At 43.0% G+C, this 27,539-nt stretch overlaps 2 protein-coding genes, 1 long non-coding RNA gene and 1 pseudogene across 9 annotated transcripts in view; 2 read left to right on the forward strand and 2 right to left on the reverse strand.

Annotated features, from left to right (window-relative positions):
* ERLEC1 (endoplasmic reticulum lectin 1) overlaps positions 1 to 5,279 on the forward strand; it is a 30,785-nt gene extending 25,506 nt beyond the window's left edge. For 5 of the 6 annotated variants that reach the window (XM_081832031.1, XM_081832033.1, XM_081832028.1 and 2 more), the window contains 3 exons: positions 893 to 970; positions 1,945 to 2,020; positions 4,365 to 5,279. In XM_081832031.1, coding sequence (XP_081688157.1) covers positions 893 to 970; positions 1,945 to 2,020; positions 4,365 to 4,436 — 226 coding nt within the window. In that variant the 3' untranslated portion in view covers positions 4,437 to 5,279. The remainder of the gene's footprint in view (positions 1 to 892; positions 971 to 1,944; positions 2,021 to 4,364) is intronic. The other variant, XM_081832030.1, reaches the window with a different exon arrangement.
* On the reverse strand, positions 5,088 to 13,027 carry LOC145723663 (uncharacterized). Its single transcript, XR_014148899.1, has 2 exons — positions 12,831 to 13,027; positions 5,088 to 6,475 (listed from the first exon to the last, which is right to left on the reverse strand). It is a non-coding gene; the product is annotated as an uncharacterized LOC145723663 (long non-coding RNA).
* A 1,943-nt stretch (positions 13,028 to 14,970) lies between these two features.
* LOC145723757 (large ribosomal subunit protein uL11 pseudogene) lies at positions 14,971 to 17,361 on the forward strand (annotated as a pseudogene).
* GPR75 (G protein-coupled receptor 75) lies at positions 17,322 to 26,074 on the reverse strand. Of its 2 annotated transcripts, XM_081833550.1 has the most exons (3): positions 25,960 to 26,074; positions 22,909 to 23,478; positions 17,322 to 21,823 (listed from the first exon to the last, which is right to left on the reverse strand). In XM_081833550.1, the coding sequence occupies exon 3, from the start codon at positions 21,723 to 21,725 to the stop codon at positions 20,103 to 20,105; it is 1,623 nt and encodes a 540-aa protein (XP_081689676.1). In that variant the 5' UTR covers positions 21,726 to 21,823; positions 22,909 to 23,478; positions 25,960 to 26,074; the 3' UTR covers positions 17,322 to 20,102. The 2 variants fall into 2 exon arrangements, with proteins under 2 accessions (XP_081689676.1, XP_081689677.1); XM_081833551.1 differs by lacking the exon at positions 22,909 to 23,478.
* Between the last annotated feature and the right edge of the window lie 1,465 nt (positions 26,075 to 27,539).

Genomic DNA, 27,539 nt, shown 5'->3' on the forward strand with positions numbered 1-27,539 from the left:
TTCTAGCCATTCTGATTGGTGTGAGGTGGTATCTCATTGAGGTTTTGATTTGGATTTCCCTGATGCTGAGCGATATTGAGCACTTTTTCATGTGTCTGTTGGCCATTTGGATGTCTTCTTTGGAAAAATGTCTGTTCATGGAGAGACTCTGTTTTTAGAACGTGCTGACTTCAGGGCGCCTGGTTGGCTCAATCCATAGAGCGTGGGACTCTCGATCTCAGGGTTGTGAGTTCGAGCCCCACGTTTGGTTAAAAATAAAATCTTAAAAAAATAGAATGTGTTGACTTCTTGGGCTGACCAAAATCAAAGTTAGCAAAATTAAGAGATGGGCATTTAAGTATTAGAATATACTAAACAGATGGACTTTTCTTATGTTCATGTATGTTTCATGTGAAAGTAGTTCATGGTATCATGAGCAATAAATACTGAATCACAGGAGCATAAGGCTAGCTAAATTAAAAATATCCTGCTCATTTGGAATTTGTAGGTTAACCTAGGCAGGTATACTTTTGTATACCTGCATGACAGTATTTTCATGAGTGGAGCTGGCTGGAGGATGGCAAGGAGGGAAAACTGCCACAAAGTAAACAATATACAGGGCTGAGGAAATGGTTCACTTCAGAAGGACTTTTAAAAAACACTTTAACCTTAACTATTTGTATCCAAATAAATAATATGCAAATTGAAGATTATTCTTATTAAGTCATTCCAAAGTATCTCAATTTTGTATTCTCCTTATAGAATCTGAAAACCTTTCTCTGTGACATGACCCTAAAAATATTTTATAACTAATGCAAAACTGATGCCTCTAACCATGTTCTCACCCTCCCCATTACAGTTACCCTGAATTAACGAAGTTTAGGTTAATAAAACGTGTGTTTCTCTGGTTTAGGATGGTGTCACATTTTTATGGGAATGGAGATATTTGTGATATAACTGACAAACCAAGACAGGTCACTGTAAAACTAAAGTAAGTTGGACCATCAACTCGTGCTTTGTGCTTCTCTTTTATCTGCTTCCAATGGGCAAAAGTTTATATAAATATAAAATATAATTGTGAGTCATTATATTTATGCATAATAATGTGTGGATTAATTTTATATAAAATTATTACTTTATTCTAAAATAGTAAAATTGGGGCATCTGGCTGGCTCAGTCAGTGGAGCATGCGACTCTTGATCTCAAGGTTGTGAGTTCAAGCCCCACATTGGTTGTAGAGATTAAAGAAAGAGAGAGAAAGAGAGAAAGAAACTTTAAAAGATACAGAAAGAAAATCGTTTTTAAAAATAAAACATTGGGGCACCTCGGTGGCCAGCTCTTGGTTTCAGCTCAGGTCGTGATCTCAGGATCATGAGACTGAGCCCCACATCTGGCTCCATCCTTAGGGTGGAGTCTACTTGAGGTTCTCTCCCTCTACCCCTTCCCCCATTCACTCACATGCTCTCTCTCTCTATAATATAAATAAATTAAAATCTTTAAAAATAAATAAATAAAATATTAAAATTATTTTAATATAATTATATTATTTGTAAGTTATAATGATTTTTAAATTATATTATTTCAGTTATTATATTAAATTATACAGGGCCACTTACATAAGATTTGTATAGCTTAAAAGGAAAACAATTAAAAATACTTTTGTACAGGGCACCTGGGTGGCTCATTTGGTCAAGCGTCTGACTCTTGATTTCAGCTCAGGCCCTGGTCACAGCGTCGTGAGATCAAGGCCCACGTCAGGCTCCAGGCTTAGCTCGGAGTCTGCTTGGGATTCTCCCTCCCTCTCCCTCTGCTCCTTCTCACCCCCCCCACCCCGTCCCAACTTATACATGTGCGCACGTGCACACGCTCTCCCTCTCTCTCAGTTAATTAATTAATTAAGCCTTTCTAAAAATAAAAATACTTTTGTGTGGTTTGGGCAGTACTTTAAAGTGCTCTCTGTTTCAGGTGTAAAGAATCAGATTCTCCTCATGCTGTTACTGTATATATGCTAGAGCCTCACTCCTGTCAGTATATCCTTGGGGTAAGTAAAAAAATAATACTTAGGGGGCGCCTGGGTGTCTCAGTCGGTTAAGCGACTGCCTTCGGCTCAGGTCATGATCCCAGGGTCCTGCTCAGCGGGAAGCCTGCTTCTCCCTCTACCTCTCCCCCTGCTTGTGTTCCCTTTCTCGCTGTGTCTCTCTCTCTCAAATAAATAAATAAATAATCTTTAAAAAAAAAATAATACTCAGGAATTCAGTTTGAAAACATGTTTCAATTTTTAGCATTGAGTCTTGAAAAGAGCTTCAGTAATCTCCAAAATTTAATATAGCCCTCATACTATCTCTGTAAAAGCTATAATCTTTTTTATTGAGGTACAATTTACAAAAAATAAAATGCAGAGATCTTAAGTGTTGAGTTTGATATATTTTGATAATTTTATATACCCATGGAACTATCACCCAAAACAAGGTATCTATCACTGCAGAAAAATTTTTTATACCCCTTTTATGTCAATACCCCAACCCCCACAGATACCCCTTTCTGCTTTCTGACATCATAGAGTAGTTTTGCCTGTTTTTTGATTCCACATGAATGGGATCATATAGTATATAGTTTTTTATGCCTGCCCTCTTTGACTTGGCATGTTTTTCAGACTCACCCATGTCACTCCAGTATTTCATTCTCTTTTTATTACTGAATAGTATTCATTTGTATAAGTATACCACACTTGCTTATCCATTCTTCTATATAGACATTTAGGTTGTTTCTCATTTTTTATTATGTGAATAAGGCTGCTATGAACATTTTTTTTTATACGTCGTTTTGTGATCATGTATTTTCTTTCCTTTGGGTAAGTACCTAGGTGTGGAATTGCTGAATCATAGATTAGATATATGTTTAGCTTTTATCAAATAGTTATCCAAATGGTTGTACCATTTTACATTCCTACCAGTAATATATGAGAGTCCAGTTGCTCTACATCCTCCCCAACGTTTGGTATTGTAAGTCTTTTTTCTTTTAACCACTTTATTTTTTTTTAAGATTTTATTTATTTGTTTATTTGTTTGTTTGTTTGACAGAGAGAGAGGGAACACAAGCAGGGGGAGTGGGAGAGGGAGAAGCAGGCTTCCGCTGAGCAGAGAGCCTGATGCGGGGCTCGATCCCAGGACCCTGGGATCATGACCTGAGCCAAAGGCAGACGCTTAACGACTGAGCCACCCAGGCGCCCCTCTTTTAGCCACTTTAGTCATTTTAGTGTGTGTTTCCCATATGGAAAATGGTGATGAGCACCTTTTCATGTGATGATTCATTCATAGATCTTTGTGAAGTATCTAGCCAAGTTTTTTTTAATGAAAAATTATTCTGACACTTACTGAAACAGTGTTTATTCAGGACTGTTGGCAATAAGTGTGTCAAGACTTTCACAATAGGAGAGAGAGATCCAGCTTAACTCTACATGTGGCAAAGACAGCTGGGGACGTACAGCCAATGAGCAGAAGGTGGCAGGGTTGGGGGTGGCACAATGGATGGAAAATTACTAAGAGGAGACATCAACTTAACTGACTTGACAGGATTATTGCTGAAGGCAGGCCAGGATGATCAGCTATCAAAGGTGAGAGATGAGGAATTTGATCCGATATGGGATGGATGATTAGTTGTTGAGGCTAAGGGGTTCTCTCTACACTGACTTATCAGGATTCTTGAGACAGCTGGACTCAGCAGGCCCAAGACAGGGCACAAATACAAGAAGAGGCCTAGTTGAAAAGAGGAATTACGGAACCTGACTTCAGTTTGGTCGAGGAGACTCTGTCATCTGTTAGTCTTTTACCCATTTTTATTGTTTTGTTTGTCTTCTTATTTCTAGGAGTTCAAATATATTCTGGATATGAGTTATTTTATTTTTTATATTTTTATATTTATCATATCTGGATATGAGTTCTTAATTTATAGTGCATACTTTTTTTCCTCAATCTGTGGCTTACCTATTTATTTTCCTAATGTCTTTTGATAAGCAAAAGTTTATTTGATAAAGTTTATTTTAATCAGTTTTTCCCTTTTATGGCTAATGCTTTATTTTGTTCTAAGAAATGCTGCCACCCAAAGTCATGAAAATATTATCCTGTATTTCTATCTAGGAACTTCATGGTCCTGCCTTTGGTTATATGATGCCTAGCAGTGGCTTTCTCTGTATGTTTCCTGATCAGAGTTCACAGAGCTTTTTGCATTTATGGGTTGATATTATTTATCAACTTTTGAAAAATTTTACATTTTTGTGAATATACATTTAACAAATTTATACACATGTATTCATACAGAAGAACACTAAATAAAGAAAGTATTCAGTTTAGCAACTTTTTAATGGCTTTATTGTTTTTGTTCTTTAGGTTGAATCTCCAGTGATCTGTAAAATCTTAGATACAGCAGATGAAAATGGACTTCTTTCTCTCCCCAACTAATGGATAATAAAGTTTGGGGAAAGAAAAAATCATTGACAGTCATGATTTCTGTCTGACCATGTGTCTCACTGTAGAGTTCCCAGCCGTTGAACCTCATCTGAAGGATCGTATAAAAGGACTCTCAACCACTTTGTGAATATGTATGTGTATATAAGAGGTTATTGATAAACTTCTAAGGCAGATAATTGTCTCACTTCTTTCATTTCTCTTGTGTCCCATGAACTGATTGTGTTTTTTGCTTGGATAATGTGATTCCAAAATAAATCTAATCCAAGCAATTTAGAGTCCAGCCTAATGAAATGTCATAATTGTACCTATTGGAAGTTTTTAATAGATTTATTATGTAAATTATAGTATATATAACTAGTTAATGAAGTAAAGATAATGAAGAAGGAAACTGATAGGAGGTTGTTTAAATGGGAGACCATGTAAAATATGTAAATTCTAGTGCCTGAAATCCTTTCAACAAATTTTTATTTAGCAACTGCTCTCTACCAGGTGTTAAGCTAGAAACTGGGCACATGGTAGAGCCTCACAACATTTAAGTTTTCTTCACTTCTGTTAATCTCAAGAAACTCTTACTTGTAATAGGTAGTTTCTCTCTTGGAACTTTTATCTATTTCTTTCTCCTTGATGTGAATGTGTTTTCCCCCAAGGTGTGTACCTGCTGTAGACAGAGATTCCTCTCTCTTGACTTAGAATGGTTTACTCCAACAAAACACTGTGCTGCAGCCATTCTTTGTACCTCCCTACTGTATACTACAGATTTTAGTTCTGGGCAGTTTTACAGCACAGTATTTATTTTAAAGTGAATAAAATGTTCACAAGCAGTGTTGTCATGTACTCAATGGTAGATTATTCATTTCCTTTATTTTCTCCATTACCGTGTTGCACAGAACATTATCCTGTTGTATTTTGGATGTGCGTATCTAAACAAGGACAGAAAAGTGGCTATAAAATACTTGACTTTTCCTCCTTTTCAGTAGTTCTGGCCAAAGATATTTTAGTTTGAGAAATGGTTAATGCAATTGATTATTGCAGGGCTGTTTGTAGATTTTAGTACAAAGCAGTGCATTATATAAAGAGCACAGACATTGCATTCACACCAAAGTCCAGATACTCTCTTTAACTTACTAGCTGTGTGATCCTGCATAGATCATTTAACCATTTTCAGCCTCACCTCCTCTGGTAGAGAGACTACTTACTTTAGAAGGTAGTTGTAGCAGTGCATTAATTTCACTGTAAGTAAAAAGCCTAGGCCCAATACTGGGTACCAGGTTCCCAGTAAGAGTTAGTTTATTTCCTAATATTGCCCTTGTCTCCTATTAATATAATAAGATCAGAGACCAAAGCCATTAAAATTTATTTCTTTAGGGGCGCCTGGGTGGCTCAGTCAGTTAAGCGTCCAATTCTTAATTTCAGCTCACATTTTGATCTCAGGGTTATGGGATTGAGCCCCCCCCCGCCCCTTCTCGTGTACTCTCTCTCTCTCTAATAAATAAATCTTTAAAAACAAAAGATTCTCTCCCTCTCTCCTCCCGTCTTGCACGCTCTCTCTAAACAGAAAAAAAAATTTATTTCTTTAATAAATTATAAAATCATACTTCTTATATCAATGAATTAAGACAAACAGAATTACCCACATTTAGATTTATAGGTATAAGAAGGGAGGGAGTGAGAATTGTGAAAGGTTAGTGCCAGCAGATACTTTTAGAATATTTAGGTCAAATTCTTCTCTTAAAAAGGGGAAGGGGGGAGAGAAAAATCTAAAAAACTGTATTGGATAGTTTACTGCAGAAGATTCTTAAAAACAGAAGTTGTAATTATTTCAAAATAAAAAGTTAAAAAAAGTAAGTCAGCTTTCTGTTTGGCTAACAGCTTGAACTTCTTAGAAGGAAGGGCTGGGCCAGCTCTCTCCATCTTCCTTCTAAATCTTGGGTCCCTTACCAGTGGTCTGTGAAATCTCCTTTGAGCTCTGAATTGTGTGCTGCCGCCTCTGCTGGGCAGGCTGCCTCTCTTCTGTAGACGTAGCCGAGTTCCTAATAGGGAGGGGAAAGGGCTCAGCTGTAATACGCCTAATGCACTTGGAGAAGTCTGTTAAGGTGGGTGCTGTCCCAGAGCTACCTGATCAGATCCGTTAGGGCAGAGTATATCCTGGATTTTAAATATGCTTCCTGAGTGATCCTCTTTATTTTAAATATATTCTTCCAGTGAGAATCGCTAACTTAGGAACTTCATTTCTAACAATTTCACACATTCTAACCCTCCTGATTAGGGTTTCAGGAAAATAACTAGTAGCTCATCTTTACCGGAAGATTGGGACACGACTTACCTTTTTTTAGCTTTACCTGCCTTTCTTCAAGTCACCACTAGATGGGGCCTCTGCCCAGCTTAGTTTATATCCTTAAGTCCTTGCTGAAAGGAACTTTGGCAACAAAAGGCAACAAATTACCTCAGTTACCTGAATAGTAAGCTCTGTGTACAGCCCCTGGTGAACAATACTTCTCGCTCAGTCTGATCTACAAAGGCCTGACCTGATTTCTGACAATTCTTAAACTTCCTAGTACACAATCAGGCCAAATTGTTGACCTAGTAGCACCAAAGATCTAACATAAAAGGGCTTAAGTTAAACAGGAAAATGAAAATCAAGACTTAAATTTTGAATAAATAGGACATGAAATCACAGTTTCGAATGAAAATAAAGGGGCGCCTAGGTGGCTTAGTCGTTAAGCGTCTGCCTTCAGCTCAGGTCATGATCCCAGGGTCCTGGGATCGAGCCCCGCATCGGGCTCCCTGCTCGGGTGGAGTCTGTCTGCTTCTCCCTCTGCTGCTCCCCCTACTTGTGTTCCTGCTCTCGCTGTCTCTCTCTCTGTCAAATAAATAAAATCTTTTTATAAAAAAATGAAAATAAAATATCAGCTACCCTAGGATCTGATTTTAAATTCCCTTCCTAGTTTAAGTTGTTGAAGTAAAAGTTTTCAAAATATGTTGCCATGGTGACATGGCTTAAGGGAATATCCATTTCTCCATTTCTTTTTTTCAGTTGTTTCACAGGGGTAGTAGAGGAACCAGGGCCAACTACATACCCTGTGGCACGTTTTGTTTCAGACGCCGGTAGTCATAAAGTAGGTTGTACAAGCAGGCAAGATGATCCAATGCATTATGGGGAAAAAATACTAGAAATTCTATAAAATTTCATCTGTGAAAAAGGAATTAAGCTTTTTTTATTTAATATTTAATGGGTGAACTTACAGTAGTATACAGAGTCATTCATAAATCAGGTTTTGTTTAATAGAACATCAAACGACTCAAGGGAAGGGTAAGCATTACATGTGTAGAGGAGGTGATAGAGATACCGTCATTATTTACTTCCACCATATACATTGTAGGTTAAATTAATGCCTCCATCACCTTTCAGAAAATGGAATTGTCACTTTAAATATTAGCATCAAGACCATGCATTATTAGGTATATAACCAATCAGAATTAAGGTGAGAGGTTAACAGGTTACTTTCACCTGCGCCGTGGCTCTAATCACTGTGGTCCTGGTATCTCACAAGGCCTCTCTAGTAGAAATAACAGGGGTTTTTTGTTTTTTTTTTTAAGATTTTATTTATTTATTTGAGACAGAGAGAATGAGAGAGAGAGAGAGAGAGAGCACATGAGAGGGGGGAGGGTCAGAGGGAGAAGCAGGCTCCCTGCCGAGCAGGGAGCCTGATGTGGGACTTGATCCCGGGACTCCAGGATCATGACCTGAGCCGAAGGCAGTCACTTAACCAACTGAGCCACCCAGGCGCCCAACAGGGTTTTTTTTTTTAATGCTTCTTTGCAGTGTCAGGAAGAATGAGCATGCTTTCCTCACTGGCAGTTAGAAGAAACCACAGTATGAAGACTACTGGAAATCCATTCTTTCTTTAACACTTGGAGAAAATAAAAAACAAAAAACTCTGACAATCTCAAAACTCAAAAGAAGAAAGGCAAAATTACTAACAAATGGAATATAGGGCTTATAGTGTTTTGTGTCCATACCTATTTGTAAATTTTTAAGCTGAATTTTAGTCTTTTTTACATTTGAAACAAAAAGTGTTCACCAAAAGCAAGTAAATCTAGCAGAACTTATGGAAATGGTAACCATCTCAACTATGGAAGACATTTATGAGACTGTAAAATAATACTAAACATCTCGTCTAATCACATACAACAGTATGTATTTCAAATCTATTAAATTGCTTTCCGGTACTTTTCAAGAGAGTACATTGTACTTTGCCTTGAATTTAAGAAAAAAATAGTTTCCTGTGGAGCCTGGGGGGTTCAGTCGTTGGGCATCTGCCTTCGGCTCAGGTCATGATCCCAGGGTCCTGGGATCGAGCCCCCGCATCAGGCTCCCTGCTCAGTGTGAAGCCCGCTTCTCCCTCTCCCACTCCCCCTGCTTGTGTTCCTGCTCTCGCTGTCTCTCTCTCTGTCAAATAAATAAATCTTAAAAAGAAAGAAAAAATACAGTTTCCTGTATAGTACATAATTTTGATTTTGTAAATCTGTAATATTAAAGGTCAAACTCTCAGGGGAGTGGGAGATCCAGGCTTCCAGCTAAAGGATAAGTCACGGGGATGAAAGGCACAGCATAGGGAATATAGTCAGTGGTGTGATAGCATTGTATGGTGACTGATGATAGCCATGCTTGTGGTGAGCAGAGCATAATGTATAGAGTTGTCAAATCATTATGCTGTGCACATGAAACCAATGCCACATTGTGTGTCAGCTATATTTCAGTTAAAAAACAAAAGTGCGGGGCACCTGGGTGGCTCAGTTGGTTAGGCATCTGCCTTCGGCTCAGGTGGTGATCCCAGAGTCCTGCGATCAAGCCCTGCATCGGGCTCCCTGCTCAGCCGGAAGCCTGCTTCTTCCTCTCCCTCTCCCTGCCACTCCCCCTGCTTGTGCTCTCTCTGACAAATAAATAAAATATTAAAAAAAAAAAAAGTGCTCTACCACCAAAAATAAATTTTTTTCAAAAATCCTTGGAAGTCCAGCAACTTAAGGTTTAAAACCCAATTAGTCAGGGGCACCTGGGTGGCTCAGTTGGTTAAGCTACTGCCTTCAGCTCAGGTCATGATCCTGGAATCCCGGGATCGAGTCCCGCATCGGGCTCCCTGCTCGGCGGGGAGTCTGCTTCTCCCTCTGACCCTCCTCCCTCTCATGTACTCTCTCTCTCTCTCACTCTCTCAAATAAATAAATAAAATCTTTAAAAAAAAAAAAAAAAAAACCCAATTAGTCAAATCTACTCTTCTCTCTAAATTCACTCAAAATATAGCCCCAAATAGCAAACTTTGTTAGGTTCTAATAGCTTCCATGTTCTCAATAAAATACTAGTTTGCAAATTAGTCACCAGTGGTCCTTAATAACAGTAAAAGCAAATTTACACATTGAGAATTTTTTTTTTAAGATTTACTTAGAGAGAGAGCAAGCACAAGCAGGTGAGGGGCAGAAGGAGAGGGAAAGAGAGAAAGAACCTCAAGCGGCTTCCCCACTGAGCACAGAGCCCCAATGCAGGGATGGATCTCACGACCCTGAGATCAGGACACGCCAGCCAAAACCAAGAGTCGGACACTAAACCAACTGAGCCATCGAAGTGCCCCATAATTTACTCATTTAAGAATTCTATCAGAGCTCTAAATATTACCCATAGATTTGAAATGTTAATAGCTGGTCAAGGAAATCAGGAGTCATTTTCCCCCTGGATTAGTTTTTTTTGTCGTTTTTTTTTTTAAAGATTTTATTTACTTATTTATTTTAGAAAGACAGAGCATGAGCAGGGGGAGGGGCAGAGGGAGAGGGAGAGAATCTCAAGTGCACTCTGCATTGAGCGTGGAACCCAAGAGGGGGCTCATTCTCACGACCCGTGATCATGACCTGAGCTGAAACCAAGAGTCGGTCGCTTAAATGACTGAACCATCCAGGAGCCCCACCCCCTGGATTAGTTTTTGTATTTATAGGTTTTAGTGTTCTTAAGCCATAGTGACAGAAATCATTTGTTGGAAAAGCTTTTGTTAACCACCTCCAAGAAAGCGTTTCACCCCCAAAAAAGCCAGTTGTGAACAATCTTGAGTTTCAGATGATAGACTACCCCAGACTCTGCTTTTATAATAAAAATGATAGCTGCCACTTTCTGCACATTGATTAAATATTAGGCACTATGCTAAACACTTCAGACACCTTATGATCACAACCCTGTGAGGTGGGCTTACTATCTTTAACTCACAGATAAGAACAAAGAGGCTCAAACAGGAAAACTCAACTGCATGTGGCTGAGCCAGCTTTGGAATCAATTCAGAGTCCATGTTTGTAAGTAATATGCTATAGTGCTTTCTATTCACAGAACCAGCTTTTGCCCCGTGAACCTCTCTGTGCCATCACCTCCCACCTGAAGGAACACCCCCAAAGGACTCAGCAAAATGCTAAGCGAAATGATTGATTTTTGTCTTGGTAAAGTATGGTACTCATTTTTTCCCATACAGTATTTTTTTTTTTAATCATGGAACACCCACTAACTTCTCTTTAAGTTAATGCAACCCACAGTCTGGCAAATGGAAACTCACTAGTAAGATTAAAGTGTCACCTTTGGAATTCTGGCTCCGTTAAATGTCATCAAACCCTCCCTTCTCTGATAATCATTTGGTGTTGGTAAACAATGCAAGTGCACTGGCAATTTATCTAGAACCAGATTATATTTATTATATAAATGATAAAAATAATTCCTTCATCTTTTATTTACTGGTAAAGAATATATCTTTTTTTTTTTTAAGATTTTATTTATTTATTTGAGAGAGAGAGAAACAGCATGAGAGGGGATAGGGTCAGAGGGAGAAGCAGGCTCCCTGCTGAGCCGGAAGCCCGATGTGGGACTCGATCCCAAGACTCCGGGATCATGACCTGAGCCGAAGGCAGTCGCTTAACCAACTGAGCCACCCAGGCGCCCAAGAATATATCTTATTTTTATTCTCAGACCTTTCTCCTCAGACCTTGCATAACACTGACACTCAACTAATATTTGCTGAATGAATGAATGAACACTCATCCTCTCCCTCTCTTACCCACACCTTATAAAATCTTCCCCAACTACAATTCCAAGGAGTTTCCTACAAGCTCTTATTTTTTTGAGTGTTTGGTACTTTGAGGAAAACAGTATTTTCCCCAGTTTTATAATGGTTGGGAAAGAAAAGGGAGAATTAATGACATGTCCCATTTGTAAACCTTTTCACTCAAATTCCGCACCACTCCCTAACAAGAAGACAGTGTCTGTGTCTCTATTTACCCCATTTGTGGGCCATGATTGAAGTAAAGTCCCTGATCTCTCAGGTCAAGAAAAGATTTGAATTTTCCACCTCCAACTCCATGAACTATAAAACATTCCAGTTCCAAGGTACTCTGGATTCCTCAAGAAAGTGTCTAACATTATGATTCTCTGTGAAGAACACAATTCCCAGCCATATCTTTCCTCATTGTAATATTAATAATAAGATCAGTTCTGGGGTGCCTGGGTGGCTCAGTCAGGCGTCTGCCCTCGGCTCAGGTCATGATCCCAGGGTCCTGGGATCGAGCCCCGCATCGGGCTCCCTGCTCTGCGGGAAGCCTGCTTCTCCCTCTCCCACTCCCCCTGCTTGTGTTCCCTCTCTCGCTGTGTCTCTCTCTGTCAAATAAATAAAATATTAAAAAAAAAAAAATCAGTTCTTACCATTTCTTTGACATACTTTGTTTGTTGCCAAAGACAAACAAACGAGCAAGAAGCTTTCATAAGCTCTTGGTAATGTCAGATACGAAATGTGTTGAACCTTAAGCATTGACCCAGGTTATGAAACTTATCCTAGTGCCATAGGCCCAGAAGACAGGCACAAAGCAGTCTTTGTAGGTTGCTCTACTTTTTAAGGTCTATCTGGCATCTGAACAAGCTGCATTTTGCAAAACATCAGGCTTTGCATGAAAATCAAGGTTCCCACACTGGGAGTCAAATGAAAGATATCCCACTCATCAGCATGCTACAAGCAGCTGGAGGTTCAAGAAAGTGTCAAAAGGGCCAACATTCACATAAATGGAACTCAGAGAAACAAACTGAACTTATCGTGGCACCAGCTAAGTGTATTTATAGAGAAGCAAAACTATCTGTTTACTGGAGTAGAGGAGGGAAAATTCATTCATTTCTCCATAAGCGATGAAGTGATATTTTTACTTTGGCAAAATTAATCTCAAAGGCATTGGACCTAGAGAGATTACCTGTGAACTTTCTCTTTATGGAAAGCAGGATTTCACTAAATCTGCAATCTTTTTTTTTTTTCAAATTGCCATATCCTTTAATAAAGGTAATTGGTATTCTCCCTCCTCTCCCTCCAAGAACCAGTTACCTCTTTTCTCCTTGAACTTCTCTGTGGTTGCTGAAGACTTTCCTTTCATCTTCAGTGTCCTCAGGCTGCATAATGAGCCAAAGAATTCCAGCGAGATGAATGCAGGTTGTCTGGCCACTCCTGGGCAGCCAGGGTGGTCCCCTGGGAAAAGAGGCCCTCAGAGCTGGTTCCCTGAGGAAACAGTCAGAAATCCTAAATCAAGACCCGTGTCCCCTTTCTTTTTTTTAAAAAAGATTTTATTTATTTATTTGAGAGAGCGAGAATGAGAGAGAGAGAGAGAGCACATGAGAGGGGGGAGGGTCAGAGGGAGAAGCAGGCCTCCCGCAGAGCAGGGAGCCCAATGTGGGGCTCGATCCCAGGACCCTGGGATCATGGCCTGAGCCGAAGGCAGACACGTAACGACTGAGCCACCCAGGCGCCCCTAAGACCTGTGTCCCCTTTCATCAGAGTCCTGCTGATAACCACCCTGGGAATGTAGAGAGGGATACGGAAAAACACCAAACATGGGGAAACTAAGCCAGCCAGATAGAGATTTGGGTTGATTATCACTTCCAGGCTTCAGCCATTCTATCATTATTTGACTCATTCATTCAACAGTTACACTCTCACAGCTCATCCAGGCCAAGGACTGAAAGGTACTAGGGATACAGTGCTGCACAAAATAGACATAATTTTTGCCCTGTTAGTGCTTTATTCTAATGGGAAAACAGCCAGTAAACAATTATACATAACTGTTATGGACTGAATTGTGTCCCCTCCCACCCCCACCCCCAAAAAATCATATCTGAAGTTCTAACTCCCAATGTGACTCTATTTGCAGATAAGGTTTTAAGGAGGTAATTAAGGGCAAATGAGGTCAAAAGGATGGAGCCCTAATCTGATAGGAATGGTGTCCACATAAGAGGAGGAGACATCCCGAGAGCCCCCGACCCCCAACACTCTCCCTCCCTCTCCCACCCCCTCTCTTTCCCTGCATGCACAGAGAAAGGCCATGTGAGGACACAATGAGAAGGTGATCTCCTACAAACCAGGGAAGGAGGGCTCACAAGAAATCAACACTGATGGTGTGTTGACCTTGGACTTCGGGCCTCCGAAATTATGAGGAAATAAATTTCTGTTACTTAAGCCACCTAGGCTGTGGTATTTTGTTATGGCAGCGCAAGCTGACTCATACAGTAGCATAATGTTGAGTAATGATAAGAAACATGAAAAGAATAAAATATGGCAGAAGGATAGACAGTGATGGAGTGAGAACTCTGTTGAGTATGGCAACTAGGAAAGGCCAGTGGGGAAGACCATTCCAGGCTGAAGTATTTCTGGGGGAATTAATTCCCTGACATGGGAACAAAACTGAGTCATGTGAGAAAGAGCCAGAAAGCTTGTTGCATCCCAAACATATTAGGTAGGGTGCAAGTGAAAGCAAATGGGGACAGAGCGGAAACCAAGGACCGGATCATTAGGGCCACACATGTTGAGGCAAGGAGTTCAGATGTTGTTCTAAGTTTCAATCAGGAGAGTGGCAAGCATGATTTACCTGCAGTGTCCCTAGTTACAAAGCAAGAAGACTGCAGGAGAGAGAGCCTGGAAGCTGGGAAATGGCTATGAGGCGGTTTCATACTCTGAGGGAGAAATGATGGGCACGTGGGCTAGAGGGGATGGGGATGAAGAGCTAAGAAGTAATTGGATTCAGGGGCGCCTGGGTGGCTCAGATGGTTAAGTGTCTGCCTTCAGCTCAGGTCATGATCCCGGGATCCTGGGATGGAGCCTCACATCAGGCTCCTGGCTCGGCGGGGAGCCTGCTTCTCCCTCTCCCTCTGCCTCTCCCCCTGCTCATGGTCTCTCTCTCTCTGTATCTCTGTGTCTCAAATGAATAAATAAAATCTTAAAAAAAAAAAAAGTAGTTGGATTCAGAGTTTATTTTCAAGATAATTCAGGATTTGTCCCAACAAATTGGATGCGATGTTCAAGAGAAATAGTCAAGGACCCAACAAATTGACCTGTGCAACTGGGTAATTGCCATGCCATTTACTGAGATAATAAAACAGCAGGAGCCCCAAGTTTGGTAAAGAGTGGGGTTGAATCAAGAGTTCAGTTTTGCACATGTTAAAATTTGAGATGCCTATTAGCCATCCAAGTGGAGATGTTGAAGAGGCAACTGGATAGACCAGCATGGAGTTCAGGGAGAGGTTAGGACTAGAGATATAAAATTGAATGTCATTAGCATTTAAATGGTATGGAAAGCCAGAAGATGGAAAATCATCATAATTACTACCAGCACCTGCTTCTCAGTTTACAGATCCGTCTTTAGAGGTGGGGGGAGGGAATAGGGGGCTATTTTCCTATCTTCCTGCTCCTCCTTTCCTTTCTTCAGCCTCTCAAAGATTACTCCATCTGGCTTCAAGGGGTCATTGTGTTTGCTCCCATAAGTGACTTTGGCTCTCCTGCATCTCATCACATTTGGGCCACTGCAGCTGGGCTGAGCCCACTGAAGCTCAACCTGTAGTCACCTGCACCAGCAGAGTCCTCCAGATGGTGACGCTTGCCGCTTTGTGTTCTAGGCTCGGTCCAGGCCTAGCCTGGCCTCTCTAAAGCCTGGATCTCTAATGGAGATGAGCCTTTTCCTGGCAGCCTGCCTGTCTTTCTTACCATTCCATAGGCCTGGGATATTCACTGACTCTAGGCCTTCCTTCAGCTCCAGTAGGAGAATGGTGGCTCAAGTTTCTCTGGTGGGACCATAGGCTTCTTTTGTTAATGGAAAAGAAAAACAAAGCTTTTAGTGGATACGGGAGAAAACACAGGTCTCTCTGGGAGTCAAAAATCTCACTAGGTACACATTGCCCCTTAACTGTGAATGAAGAGGGTGGCTTTGAAAGGGGAGACTCCATGACCTGGCCTGGCTAGATTACGGGAGAATTATTTAAAAATGAGCTATAATCACAAGTCAGATCTGGACAGGAACCCAAGACTGCCGGCACCCAAGGAGTGCTGCTAGCGGCCTAGAGTGGAAATCTTTGAACTAGGGTGTGAATAACTTGAAAATGAAAAAGGGAGGCTTACAGATGCTCATTCTTAGGACCCTAAAACTGAGCTGTTTAAGAATGCTTCTGTGCCAGGGCACCTGGCTGGTTCAGTTGGAAGAGCATGGGACTCTTGATCTTGGGGTTGTGAGTTCAAGCCCCACGTTGGGTGTAGAGATTACTTAAAATAAAAATCTTAAAAAAAAAAAAAAAAGGCTTCTGTGCTTTAACTCTGCAGGACCTCGTGTTGCTTTTTCTTCACCACTGCCCATCTGTTACTGCCCCCTTCCCACTTTGTAAAAGAATTCCCACCTGGAATCTTAGCAGGGGATTGCTCCCAGATGTAGAGTTGCTAACCAAGAAACAACTCAAAATATTAGTTTCAGGGTCGCCTGGGTGGCTCAGTCATTACGTGTCTGCCTTCGGCTCAGGTCATGGTCCCAGGGTCCTGGGATCAAACCCTACATCGGGCTCCCTGCTCCTCGGGAAGCCTGCTTCTCCCTCTCCCACTCCCCCTGCTTGTGTTCCCTCTATCATTGTGTCTCTCTCTGTCAAATAAATAAATAAAATCTTTTTAAAAAAATACTGGTTTCAAAGAAGGATCCTTAAAAAAAAAAAAAAAGGATCCTTAAATTATTTATCAAGGAACTGTAATTTTGAGCTTTTCCCCCAGCTTATACACCCCATATAGATTACCAATTCTAGGATACGTATTTTTGCTTTTGGCTTTTAGCTCGGAGGAGGCAAAGGTACAACTGTCTTTGGTCATCCTGAATCTGAGTTCATCCAAAACCAGCCACCTCCACCATGCTGCCTAAAATTTTTAGCCCCAACGAGATCAAAGTCATATACCTGAGGTGTGCAAGTGGGGAAGTTGGTGCCATGTCTGCCTTGGCCCCGAAGATCGGCCCAGTGGGTCTGTCTCCAAAAATGATCAGTGATGACATCGCCAAGGGAACCAGAGATAGGAAGGGTCTGAGGATTACAGTGAAACTGACCATTCAGAACAGACAGGCCCAGATTGAAGTGGTACCTTCTGCCTCTGCCCTGATTATCAAAGTCCTCAAGGAACTGCCGACAGACAGAAGCAGAAAAACATTAAGCACGGTGGAAATAGCACTTTTGATGAGATCATCAATATTGCCTGGCAGATGCAGCACTGATCTTGAGCCAGAGAACTCTCTGGAACCATTGAAGAGATCCTGGGGACTCAGGGCACCTGGCTGGCTCAGTCGGTAAAGCATGAGACTTTGGATCTCAGGACTATAGGTTTGAACCCCACGTTGGGCATAGAGCTTACTTAAAAAAAAAAATTAAAACAAAAAACCCACAATTATTTCATCTCTTAAGGAAGAAAATGCGGAGGGTCAACATATTGTTATCCATTGCGCAATAACCATCACTACTTTTCTCTGATGGTTTTCAAATGATTGGACGGGAAAGTAATAGTACTGCAATCTGATGTTCAGAAATGTTAGGGTTTTCAATATTTTTATTTTCCAAACATTATTTTAAAAGAACATTAAAAGCATCAGAAATACAAATCTGGCCTAAAGATTAACATCAGAAGGATTATAAAATGTTTGAAATACATCACATACTTTGCATCACAGTAAAGCATCAAGAGAACTAATTAATATACCCTGCTAATAATTAGTCGTATTCAACTGAATTCTCATTATTTTTAGTTCTCAATATAGCCCTTATAGAGAAGTTATATATGTCTATCCATATCTCCCTCTATAGATAGACATATATAACTTACAAAGAGATAAGTTTTATCTATCTCTGTATCTCCACACAGATGTAGAGATAGATGTGAAGGAGGGCTAAGAATCTAGCCCAACATGTATTTCATGCAAGTTAAATCATCAATTTCTTGATGAGCATACAGAGACTGAATACCTCATATGCGCATGCTTACTTTTCTTTATACTGTAACTTTTACCTCCCAAAGATGGGTGAAGTCATCTCAAACTCAAAGGTCATACAAGAAACCTGTCAGTTCAAATTTTACAAGTAGAAATCACTTTTAAAAAATCTTTTATTGAATCACACTGGAAATGCCTAGCCAAAAAAGAGATACATACCTTAAAAAGTATGAAGTATCTTCTTGATTAATCTTATTAATTATAAAGCTGTTTGGCTTACTGGAATAAATACCCAGTTCTAATTTAGACAAAAGTCTAATTCCTAATTAGAATTATCTTCAAATGATCTTGGGAGAGGATATTAGATTTCTTAGTTCTTTATTAAAAAGGGGTAATATACTAACCTATCTCATGGGAGTATTAATAATTGGAAACAGTGTTGTATTAAAAATATAAAAGCATAATTGAAATAGGTTATAGTGACTTCCAAAAATAGCACTCAATTACAAACAAGAAAAAAATGTGACAGAGTGGATATTTTCTCTTCTGTTAGAAAATTTAAATAGCAAAACTAAAGGAAGAAAAGGAGAGAAGGAAGGGAAGGACAAAGTCCTAAAAGGTGAATTTAAAAATAAAATAAAACCCATATCTCATACTTAAGCCTCACAAACAGAATGGTCGGTGCTGAAAGGCGGCTGTTGGATGAGGCTGCGCAGAGCTCCAGCTGAGCATCTACTGTCTTCTCTACAACTCAGGGCGCTCTTGTATTTGGCAACAGCCTGGAGAGGGAGCTCTACATTGAATCCCTTTCACCCAAAACAACAAAGCTCCTTCCAACCTGCAGTAACAGCTCTGAAACATATCAATTTCTAAAGCTAGGTTTTGGATCTTGATGCTCATCTTGAGTCTAACAGCTATAGTTCCAAAATTGTAGCAAGTTCAAAAGCTAACTGTACAATGAAAATATTTTTACATAAAAATATGAATTTATGGTTGTTATGCTAGGAATCACAGAATAGACCATAAAATTAGTTCCAGATATAGAAATACTTAATCTAGTTTTCTTTATTGCCCATTGCCAAGATTAATGGGAGAGAAATAACACAATTAGTTTGCAAACAGATAATCTTAAGAATTTTTCTACCGCACTGATATTTAAACAAAGACAAAAAAATATTTTTATATAGTTACTTGGATACTCTTCGTCAACTTGTTAGCAAACCATTTTCACACAGAAGGAACGTGTAAATCAGAATACTCCTGATCTCATTCTCACACCTTCTTAAGCAATAATGAAGATCATCTAACACACAACAGCAGTCCAGATTGCTCCCCACATCTCCATACCCTGGCTCAGAGGACCCCAGTTAGTGCCTCTGCTCCCAGAAATCACATTCCTCTACTACAAGTGCAGTCCTCTTCACTAGGCTTCTTGGGTAAGCTCATTCCAAAATAGAATAATTCATTTTTAGTAAGCAAAAACATACTTTTATTTTTTTTTAAAGATTTATTTATTTATTTGAGAGAGCGAGAATGAGAGAGAGCACATGAGAGGGGGGAGGGTCAGAGGGAGAAGCAGACTCCCTGCTGAGCAGGGAGCCCGATGCGGGACTCGATCCCGGGACTCCAGGATCATGACCTGAGCCGAAGGCAGTTGCTTAACCAACTGAGCCACCCAGGCGCCCCGCAAAAACATACTTCTTTAAAAAAAAAACAAAAACTATACAGCTAGTCAATTCCCACAAAGTAATAGTGTCTATCATAAGAAATGGTAGTAATCATAATACTTGGTGGACTGTCTTAGGAAAGCAAAGTACCTAAAGCCTGTGTGTGTCCTGTGTAAGTAATTACCAAGAATATATTTCTGATTTTCTGCCTTGACAATATATTATTTATTCAGATAAGCCTGCTACCAAAAAAAGTGTATTGTTCCCCATTTGAACACTTCAAAGAATCAAAATTTATAGTTCAATTAATAAAAAAATTCACCTCAGTGAAGATCATCCCTTCACATTGTTTAAAAAATCCAGCTCAGGTGTACTTCAGAGACCCCGAACACGGACTCAGATGGTCACAATCAGTTCATTCTCCTTGAATACACTAGCATGATCATTCCTGGCATCTATTTAAAAGTTTAGTACCAAAGATCGGAGCACAGGTCAGGGTAAAAAGCTAAATTATAAATTTTTACATCAAATCTTAAAATGTCAGGAAACCACAAATCAGTAGATGCCAATACTTGAGACAGAAGACGATCATAACTGCCAACTGTTCTGCTGAATCTTGACGTTTTCATCTACCGCTGGTCTCACAAAAGTGAAAAAGAAATCAGTTAGTATCCGAAACACCAACAGTTTGCCCAAGAGCCTCCAGCCTCCAGGACACTACACGGAGGGCACTGGGATCTGCTTGGCCGCTGTGCTGTCGTATTCGTGCATTAAATCATTAGTGGTGTGATAATGCATGGCAATATAGGAATTGGCAAATCCCAAAGAGTTTACTGGCGGTAAGTTCGGCGGCATGCTCTCTTCCTGGGAGGGGCTGCTGTAATAAATGCTATAGTACGGTTCGATGCGGGTGTTGATGGGGGTTGAGCTGCTCTGACCATAGGGCTGGTGCCCAGCAGAGATCTTGGGACTGACCACACTTTCCCTCGAGTGACTTGGGCCACAAGCCCGGTCCACAAATTTCTTCTGGGGCTTTGGAGACAACATGTAGGCGGAGTTTGTTTCATGATGGGACGACTTGTTTCTGTTGACCTCCAGGTTCCCTTTTCCCATGGCTCGAAGTCGAGTCTTCTGTTTGCAGCAGAAAAAACCCAGGCCGATGTACTGGAGGCACCAGAGTACTCTCCTTCTCAGCCCCGCGCTGTTCCGAGAATATATAAAAGGGTTTAACCCTGACTTGAAAAATATAAGGGTAAATCCAAACAGTTCAAACTGGTAGAGGATGAAGCTCCCATTGCTGGACAGGACCACCTGCACCAAGGAAATCCCCAGGGGGAGACAGCACACCAGGACGGACAGCACAATAATCACGCAGGTGACCACCGCCTTGGAGTCCTTAGCCGTGGACAGATTGACAGCCGACACGAGCTGGAGCCGGCTGGCCGCCGGGGGGGGCACCTGGTTAAGACTCTTGGCGTATCCGTGGGTCTGAATGTGCTGCAGCTTGTTGTAATTCTGGTTCCTGTAGAGAGCCGGCACGGTACGCTGCACGGGATCTCCCCCTCCCTTCCCGGGGGCCCCCATGAAAGGCTGCGGTCTGGAAGCATCCACGGTGACCACGGGGGGGCCCTTCCTGACTTGAGCGTTCTTCCGCAGCGTCTGCGCAATCATGATGTAGGAGACCGACACCACGGCCACGCAGAAGGTGAAGTCCACCACGTACAGAGACACGATGGCTTTCCCTTCTGCGGCCGTCAGACTGGACATGGGAAGGCAGAGGTGGGACTTGCTGGTTTTCAGCGTGCCCAGCGTGGCCAGAGTGAAACTGGTGGCCCAGAGGAGCAGAGTGAGAAGCACGGTGCAGGGAAAGGAGGCGGTGCGATTGGGCTGCTTCCCCAGCACCATGCGGAGCCGGTGCAGGGCGATCACCGCCACGGTCTTGAGGGACATGATGATGAAGCCCGAACCGGTGACGTGGAAGGTGAAGCAGAAGGCATCTGGGATGCTTCTGGCGGGGCTGAAGAAGAGCACGAAGGTGAACATGGGGGCGGTCACTCCACAGATGAAGAGGTCACAGAAGGACAGGTTGAGGATCATGAAATCAAAGTTGGTTCTGAACTTGCGGAAGGCTGGATCAAAGAAGGACAAGAAGACAATGAAGTTGCCGTAAGAGCCCAGGCAGAAGATGACCGCCAGCAGGAAAGTACAGGTGACCAGAGTGGCCGTGTGCATGAGGTGCTGGAGGTCCCCCGGGACGGCGGTGCCGTTTCCTCCCTGGGAGCGAGGCGCGCGCAGCAACGTGCCGTTGGGAGCATCCTCAAGGGGCTCGGTGGAGTTCATCTTCAGACAGGAAGGGCTCTTCCTTCTGGGGGAAGGGGGTCAGGACCTCGACTCACAGCTGTGCCACATGTGACACAAGAGGCCCGAGGCAGAGAAGCCTGCACACAGAAATGCACACCCAAAAACAGAATTAATGTAGAAAGCAGAGTGATCTCAGGATTTTGTACAAAAGGACTGGATTTTAGCTCTGACCCGACGCATAGAAAGCATTTCTCCTTACGAGGCCCAACACCGAAAAGACACAAACACCTCAAAGTACATTCTTCCAGCTAATTTCATGTTTCCTGGCATAGCGGTTTGCAAAATCCTTTAAGCATCACCTGGAGTGTGGGTTAAAAAAAAAAAGCAGATTCCTGGGCCCCACCCTTTTTCTGATGGAAGGGTATACAAATGTTATTTTTAGAAATACTCCCAATGCCTCACACGGGAGATCCAAGAACATAACTTCTCCACCAAAGAGATCACACCCTACTTATAGCCTAATGTGGTAAATCACATGATAGCAGGGTACTGTGGAAGTAAGAGGAGCGGAACCTAATCCACCCTGGGGTGGAGGCTGAAGGGCGTGGCGGTGACGAGGAGCTCGCTGTGGGGGGAGGGGCAGGGCAGGGACTGGGAGGAAGACAGGCCGGGACGACGAGAGTAGGTCTTTACAGCACGTGCTTGAGCTACAAGCCGGAGGGTATTGCTGAAGTATACTGTGGCCCCCACAGATCACTAACAAATCCTATTTCTTTCCCCAGGAACAAGCCTTTGTTTTCCATTATTTATAATATCTTCTCCCTGCTGGTAATTTCTTGGCCAACTCCCTATCTTCCTTTGGAAAACACTTTGTGGACTACATTTGAGAGGAAAAACTGAAAGCATTGATGGGTGTCAATTATATCTGAGATTTACGAGGTGCAAAGCGCCTGTGACTCTCAGCTGCTGTACAAAGGTAAGTTATTATCATTCCAACAGCAATATCCTCACCCTGAAGCAGGAGGAACACCCCCACCCATGCATCCACTGGCTCAGTTTACATTTATCATGTGCACACTCTGTGCCAGCCCTATGCTATGTCCTGTGGGCAGACAAAGGAGTGAGACCTAGCCTCCGCTTTAAAAGAATAACTTCTTTCTCTTCTTGCTTTTTATTCTCTTAAACTTTTTTTTTTTTTCAATGAGATTTAAAGTTCACTCACACATCTTGGGTTGTTCCAAATCCCAAAGGCCCGTGTGGCCGGATGCCCACTCTGCTCTGAAAGACGCTTCCAGTGGGAGAGCTGAAGTTGTTCCTTAGAGACTGGTGCAATGTCTTGACAACGCAAAGGTATTGCTTGAATCCAGCATTTTAGGAATAAGCAATGGCACTGGGGCGGTCCAGGGGTACTGTTCCAAATATTTAACCACCAGCTCCAAATGGGTCCCAGAGGCCTCCAGCTGCGTCAGGGGTTAACCCTTCAGTTGCTGGATCATGGGGCAGAGAGGAAGGGGAGCCAGGTCCATGGGGGATTACTAGGGGCTCTGAGCAGCAGGTCTGAACCACTCGACCAGAAGTCTCTCTGCATTCAGTAGCAGGTATGGCTACGCCAGTGAGTACTGGACAAATTTCAATCCTGGGGAGGTCCATATACCTAATGGATATTCTTTATGAAGGAAGAAGATGGCCTCTTCTTTATTCTCAATGGTCCGACAGTGAAGATCCCGACAATATGATGAAGTTCTCCACTGGCAAGGGAGACCAGCTTTTCTGTACTTTTCTTATAAAAGTTCTGTGAGAGAAAAATATAAATCTCGACCTCTTGTTTCTTGATTAGAATTAAAAAATAATAGAAAGTTTACTGTTTTCACTTAAAGACCATGTGCCTGCTTCTGAACCCTTTTTGATAGCTATGTAGTAAAAAAGACAACCTTTTACTGTTTGTTTTTTCATTGTTAACTGGAAGATTGGGATTAGCTGATGAAAAGAGAAGTAGCAAAGAAAACTCAATTTGAGGAGGTAGGAAGGCAGAGAAGTGATACTATTGTTTCTAGCAAACCCCCTGCCCCAGAAGGGTTTCCTCTTTGGAGGCAGGGAAATGAACAGCGTGAAGATGAAGTAGGAATTTGGTTTGGGAAATTAGAAGAATGAAGCATCTGGAATTAATGCGAAGAGAAATATCGAGTAGATGGTTAGTAATGAAGAAGTGGGGTGATGGAACTTATGGAGATCCCAGGTTAGGAGATATTTGGAAACAGAACTGTCAAGGGCAAGATGGGATGATGAGGCACCAACATTAGTCAAGAATAAGAGGCAGGAGAAAAAAAAGATTTGGTGGAGCTGAGGACCAACTTCCACTTTCTGCACAGTTATAATTTTTTCAGTGTATTTAAGATTTTTCAGATTTTTTTAAAAAGAGAATTCTAGGTCATTAATATAATTATCAGTATCATTAATAGTATGTTAACTTTGTTGAGTGCTTATGATGTGCCGGGCACTGTTCTCAATGCTCCATGCTATCAACTTGTTGAATGCTCACAACCCTGAGAAAGTATAACTCATCCCCATTTTACACATAAGGAAACTGAATTGGAGAGAGAGCTCCTAATTTAAAGCGGGGTAGGGCATGGATTTGAAGCTAAGCAGGTACTCTCTACAGCTGACACTGGGCACCCCTCGGTTCAACTCAACATAACAACAAAGAGATCAGGGGCAGTCCACAGGTCAGAAGATAGTTACAGCAACCTTCATTTATGGGGTGGTTAGCATACATAACAGAAGCTTTATCAAGCTTTACTTCACACTCAGTACAATCCTATGAAGTAGGTATTACAATCCCTTCCCAACTCTAAGTTCCTGGATCTCAAAATATGAACACACACACACACACATTTCTATGTACCTTTTAGGCAAGGTTGTTAATTATGGTTGTGGCATAAAGTAATTATAAATCATTCCTATTGGATCATTAGAAAAAAAGAAAGCAATGAGAGGCTGGGAAGAAAAGGAAAAGCAGAACACGGAACAGAAATAAAGGTTTTGGCAGAGAAACTTTAAGAGCAAAGGTGGAAATGAAGGAAAAGTAAACCCACTGCCGCGACTTTTAAGAAAGAGGAGGCTGAGATCACAATTTCGAACGAAGTTATGATGGTAGCTCGCAGGGAGGGGGTGGTAAATGAATACCTATTTGGTACTCCTAAACAGTAAATACAGATTACCAATGTTCTTTTCAATGCAAGCATACTAGCTACTCTTTATTTCTGGCACCATAAATAGGTGATTAAAGTCATAAAATCAGAAAAAGTTTAGGTTGGAACACCAGTCTTCAGCAGACATGTTAGCCACAGTAAGAATGAATTCATATCTCTGTGCATCTTGTTGCAACTAAGGAGGAGGGATCCTAAAGTAACTAGTAAGCAAGGAATAGTAAATGAAAATTTGTGTACAGTGGCCGTGATTTCTCACTAAGATGTGGGAAGAGCCTGTGATAATCTAGTGTGCTGCCTTAATATTTTAGTACATATGAAAACATTTGGAGCTTTTACAAGTCAGCTCCTGGCTTGGATTCTTCCAACTCCTTTTTTTTTTTCTTCTTCTCATAATGTCTTACATTCCTCGAAGACAGGCATTTTCACAGTCTAACCCTCACAGAGAGCAAGGTTCTATACTATTATTATTCCCATTGTATTTGTACTGATCAGGAAAAAAAACCCTCAGGGAAGTTAGGTGACTTGCCCAAGGTCACTGATTCAAGCCAGATTTATCTATTTCAGAGCCCACGCTCTTCTCCCCGCAGTTCAACCACCTCTTGAAGCCCCGAGCAGCTGACGGTTTGGGGTAGGATCAGTGGATGAGAGAGATGAGGAGGCTAGGGAGGCCCCCCAGTCTGGGGATGGAGAGCGAGGCTTTGGGGAGGGGAGGTCGACTCCAGCCAGGGACTGGCGGTGGGTAGGCGCTCCCCGGGGTGCAGAAGGGAAGGAGGGCCTAGTTCGGAGCAGGAAGCTTGTAAGAGAATCGGCAGAGGGCTGGTGGGGTGCGGAGAGCTCCGACCGGGAATGGGCAGTGGGCAACGGGTTCCGCGGCCCCGCAGAGCCCGGGGAGCCGGCCAGGTGGGGGCGAGATGGCTTCCCCGCAGGCCGCGCCAGCAGGGCAGGTGCGCGGCGGCCGGGCCTGGAGCAGCGCAGCCGCGCTCCTCCTACCCCGCCGGCTTCCCGGGGCCCGGCCCTCCCGGCCCCCGCGGGGGCGTCCTCCTCCAGGGCCCGCGGCCTCTCACCTGCCCGGTGGCCGCAGCGCCGCCCCCCTCCTCCATCTCGCAGCCCGGACCCCAGCTCCGCCCGCCGCCCGGGACGAGGCCGGGCTCGAGGCATCATCGCCATCGCCGCCGCCGCCTCCGCGCATCCCGGGAGCCGCCGAGCTGGGGGGCGCCGAGGCGCAGTCACGGAGACGCCGGGGGCGCCGCCCCCTCCGCCGGACACTCAGGCCCCGCGCCCGCCTGCCCCCCGCGCCCTCAGCGCCTCGCGGGCCCCCGGGCCTGGCCGCTGCCGCCGCCCCGCCCTCCGCCCCCCCCACGCTGCGCCGCTGCCCGGGCTGGGCTCGCCGCGCGGGGACCTAGGCTCGGAGGCGGGCGAGAGCTGGCGCGCGGAGCAAGAAGGGGCCTGCGGGCTGGGCCGCAGGCCGGGAACGCTGGGGAGACCCCCGCCCCCCCGATGGCCTTAGCGGGTGGAGAGCGTGGGACGGGCGGCCGGCAGGGCTCCCCTCGGTGCTCGGGGCTTCGCCTCCGCGCCGCGGCTAACACTGCCTCCTAGATTCAGCTGGCGTCATCGTCCAGTTCGGTACTTTGAAACGGAGTTTGTAAATGAAGTCATCATAACAGAATTTGGTTTTTTTAAAAGATTTTATTATTTGAGAGAGAGAGAGAGCGCAAGGGGGGGTGGGTAGGGGCAGAGGGAGAAGCAGGCTCCCCGCTGAGTAGGGAGCCCCATGCGGGGAGCTGGAGAGCATGACCTGAGCCGAAGGCAGGCGCCGCTGGCAGTTTATCTTTTTTTTTTTTTAAGATTTTATTTATTTGACAGAGACAGACACAGCGAGAGAAGGAACACAAGCAGGGGGAGTGGGAGGAGAAGCAGGCTTCCCGCCGAGCAGGGAGCCCGATGCGGGGCTTGATCCCAGGACGCTGGGATCATGACCCGAGCCCAAGGCAGACGCTCAAGGACTGAGCCACCCAGGTGCCCGGCAGTTTATCTTTTTATTTATTTATTTATTTTTTTAAGATTTTATTTATTTATTTGACAGAAAGAGACACAGCGAGAGAGGGAACACAAGCAGGGGGAGTGGGAGAGGGAGAAGCAGGCTCCCCGCAGAGCAGGGAGCCCCATGTGGGACTCGATCCCAGGACACTGGGATCATGACCCGAGCCGAAGGCAGTCGCTTAACCGACTGAGCCACCCAGGCGCCCCAGTTTATCTTTTTAAAGAGAACTGTTTGGTACCAAAAAGTACCAAAGAATTTGACTTCTGTGTAAACATCTCCCCTAGTATCCTGTGCTTTCATTAAGAAAGAAAAAAAATGGGTAATTTATGAAGTAGACATTCAATCCAGGTGTTGACTATGCTATTAGAATTCTGTGTAGATAAAACTTGACAAATTTTCAGTTAATTCCCACATAATACTCCACTCCCCAACCACCTGCAATGTAGCGGTTCTAACCTATGTCGTCAGTTATGATGAGCTCGGGCCCTAGAAATAAGCCATTGAAAGAGAAGACCCATTACTATTTAGAGAATTCTAACCCAAGTTCTGTCCCTCTCCATGTGGATTAGCTACTGAATGAGCAATCGCCAGCTGATTTCCAGG

This window comes from Leptonychotes weddellii, chromosome 10, assembly GCF_054177405.1.
Source record: "Leptonychotes weddellii isolate Sample4059 chromosome 10, ASM5417740v2, whole genome shotgun sequence".
NCBI lineage: Eukaryota > Metazoa > Chordata > Mammalia > Carnivora > Phocidae > Leptonychotes > Leptonychotes weddellii.

Excerpts from the sequence above, each read along its gene's own strand:
- GPR75 (XM_081833551.1), bottom strand. The coding sequence starts at position 21,725 with ATGAACTCCACCGAGCCCCTTGAGGATGCTCCCAACGGCACGTTGCTG.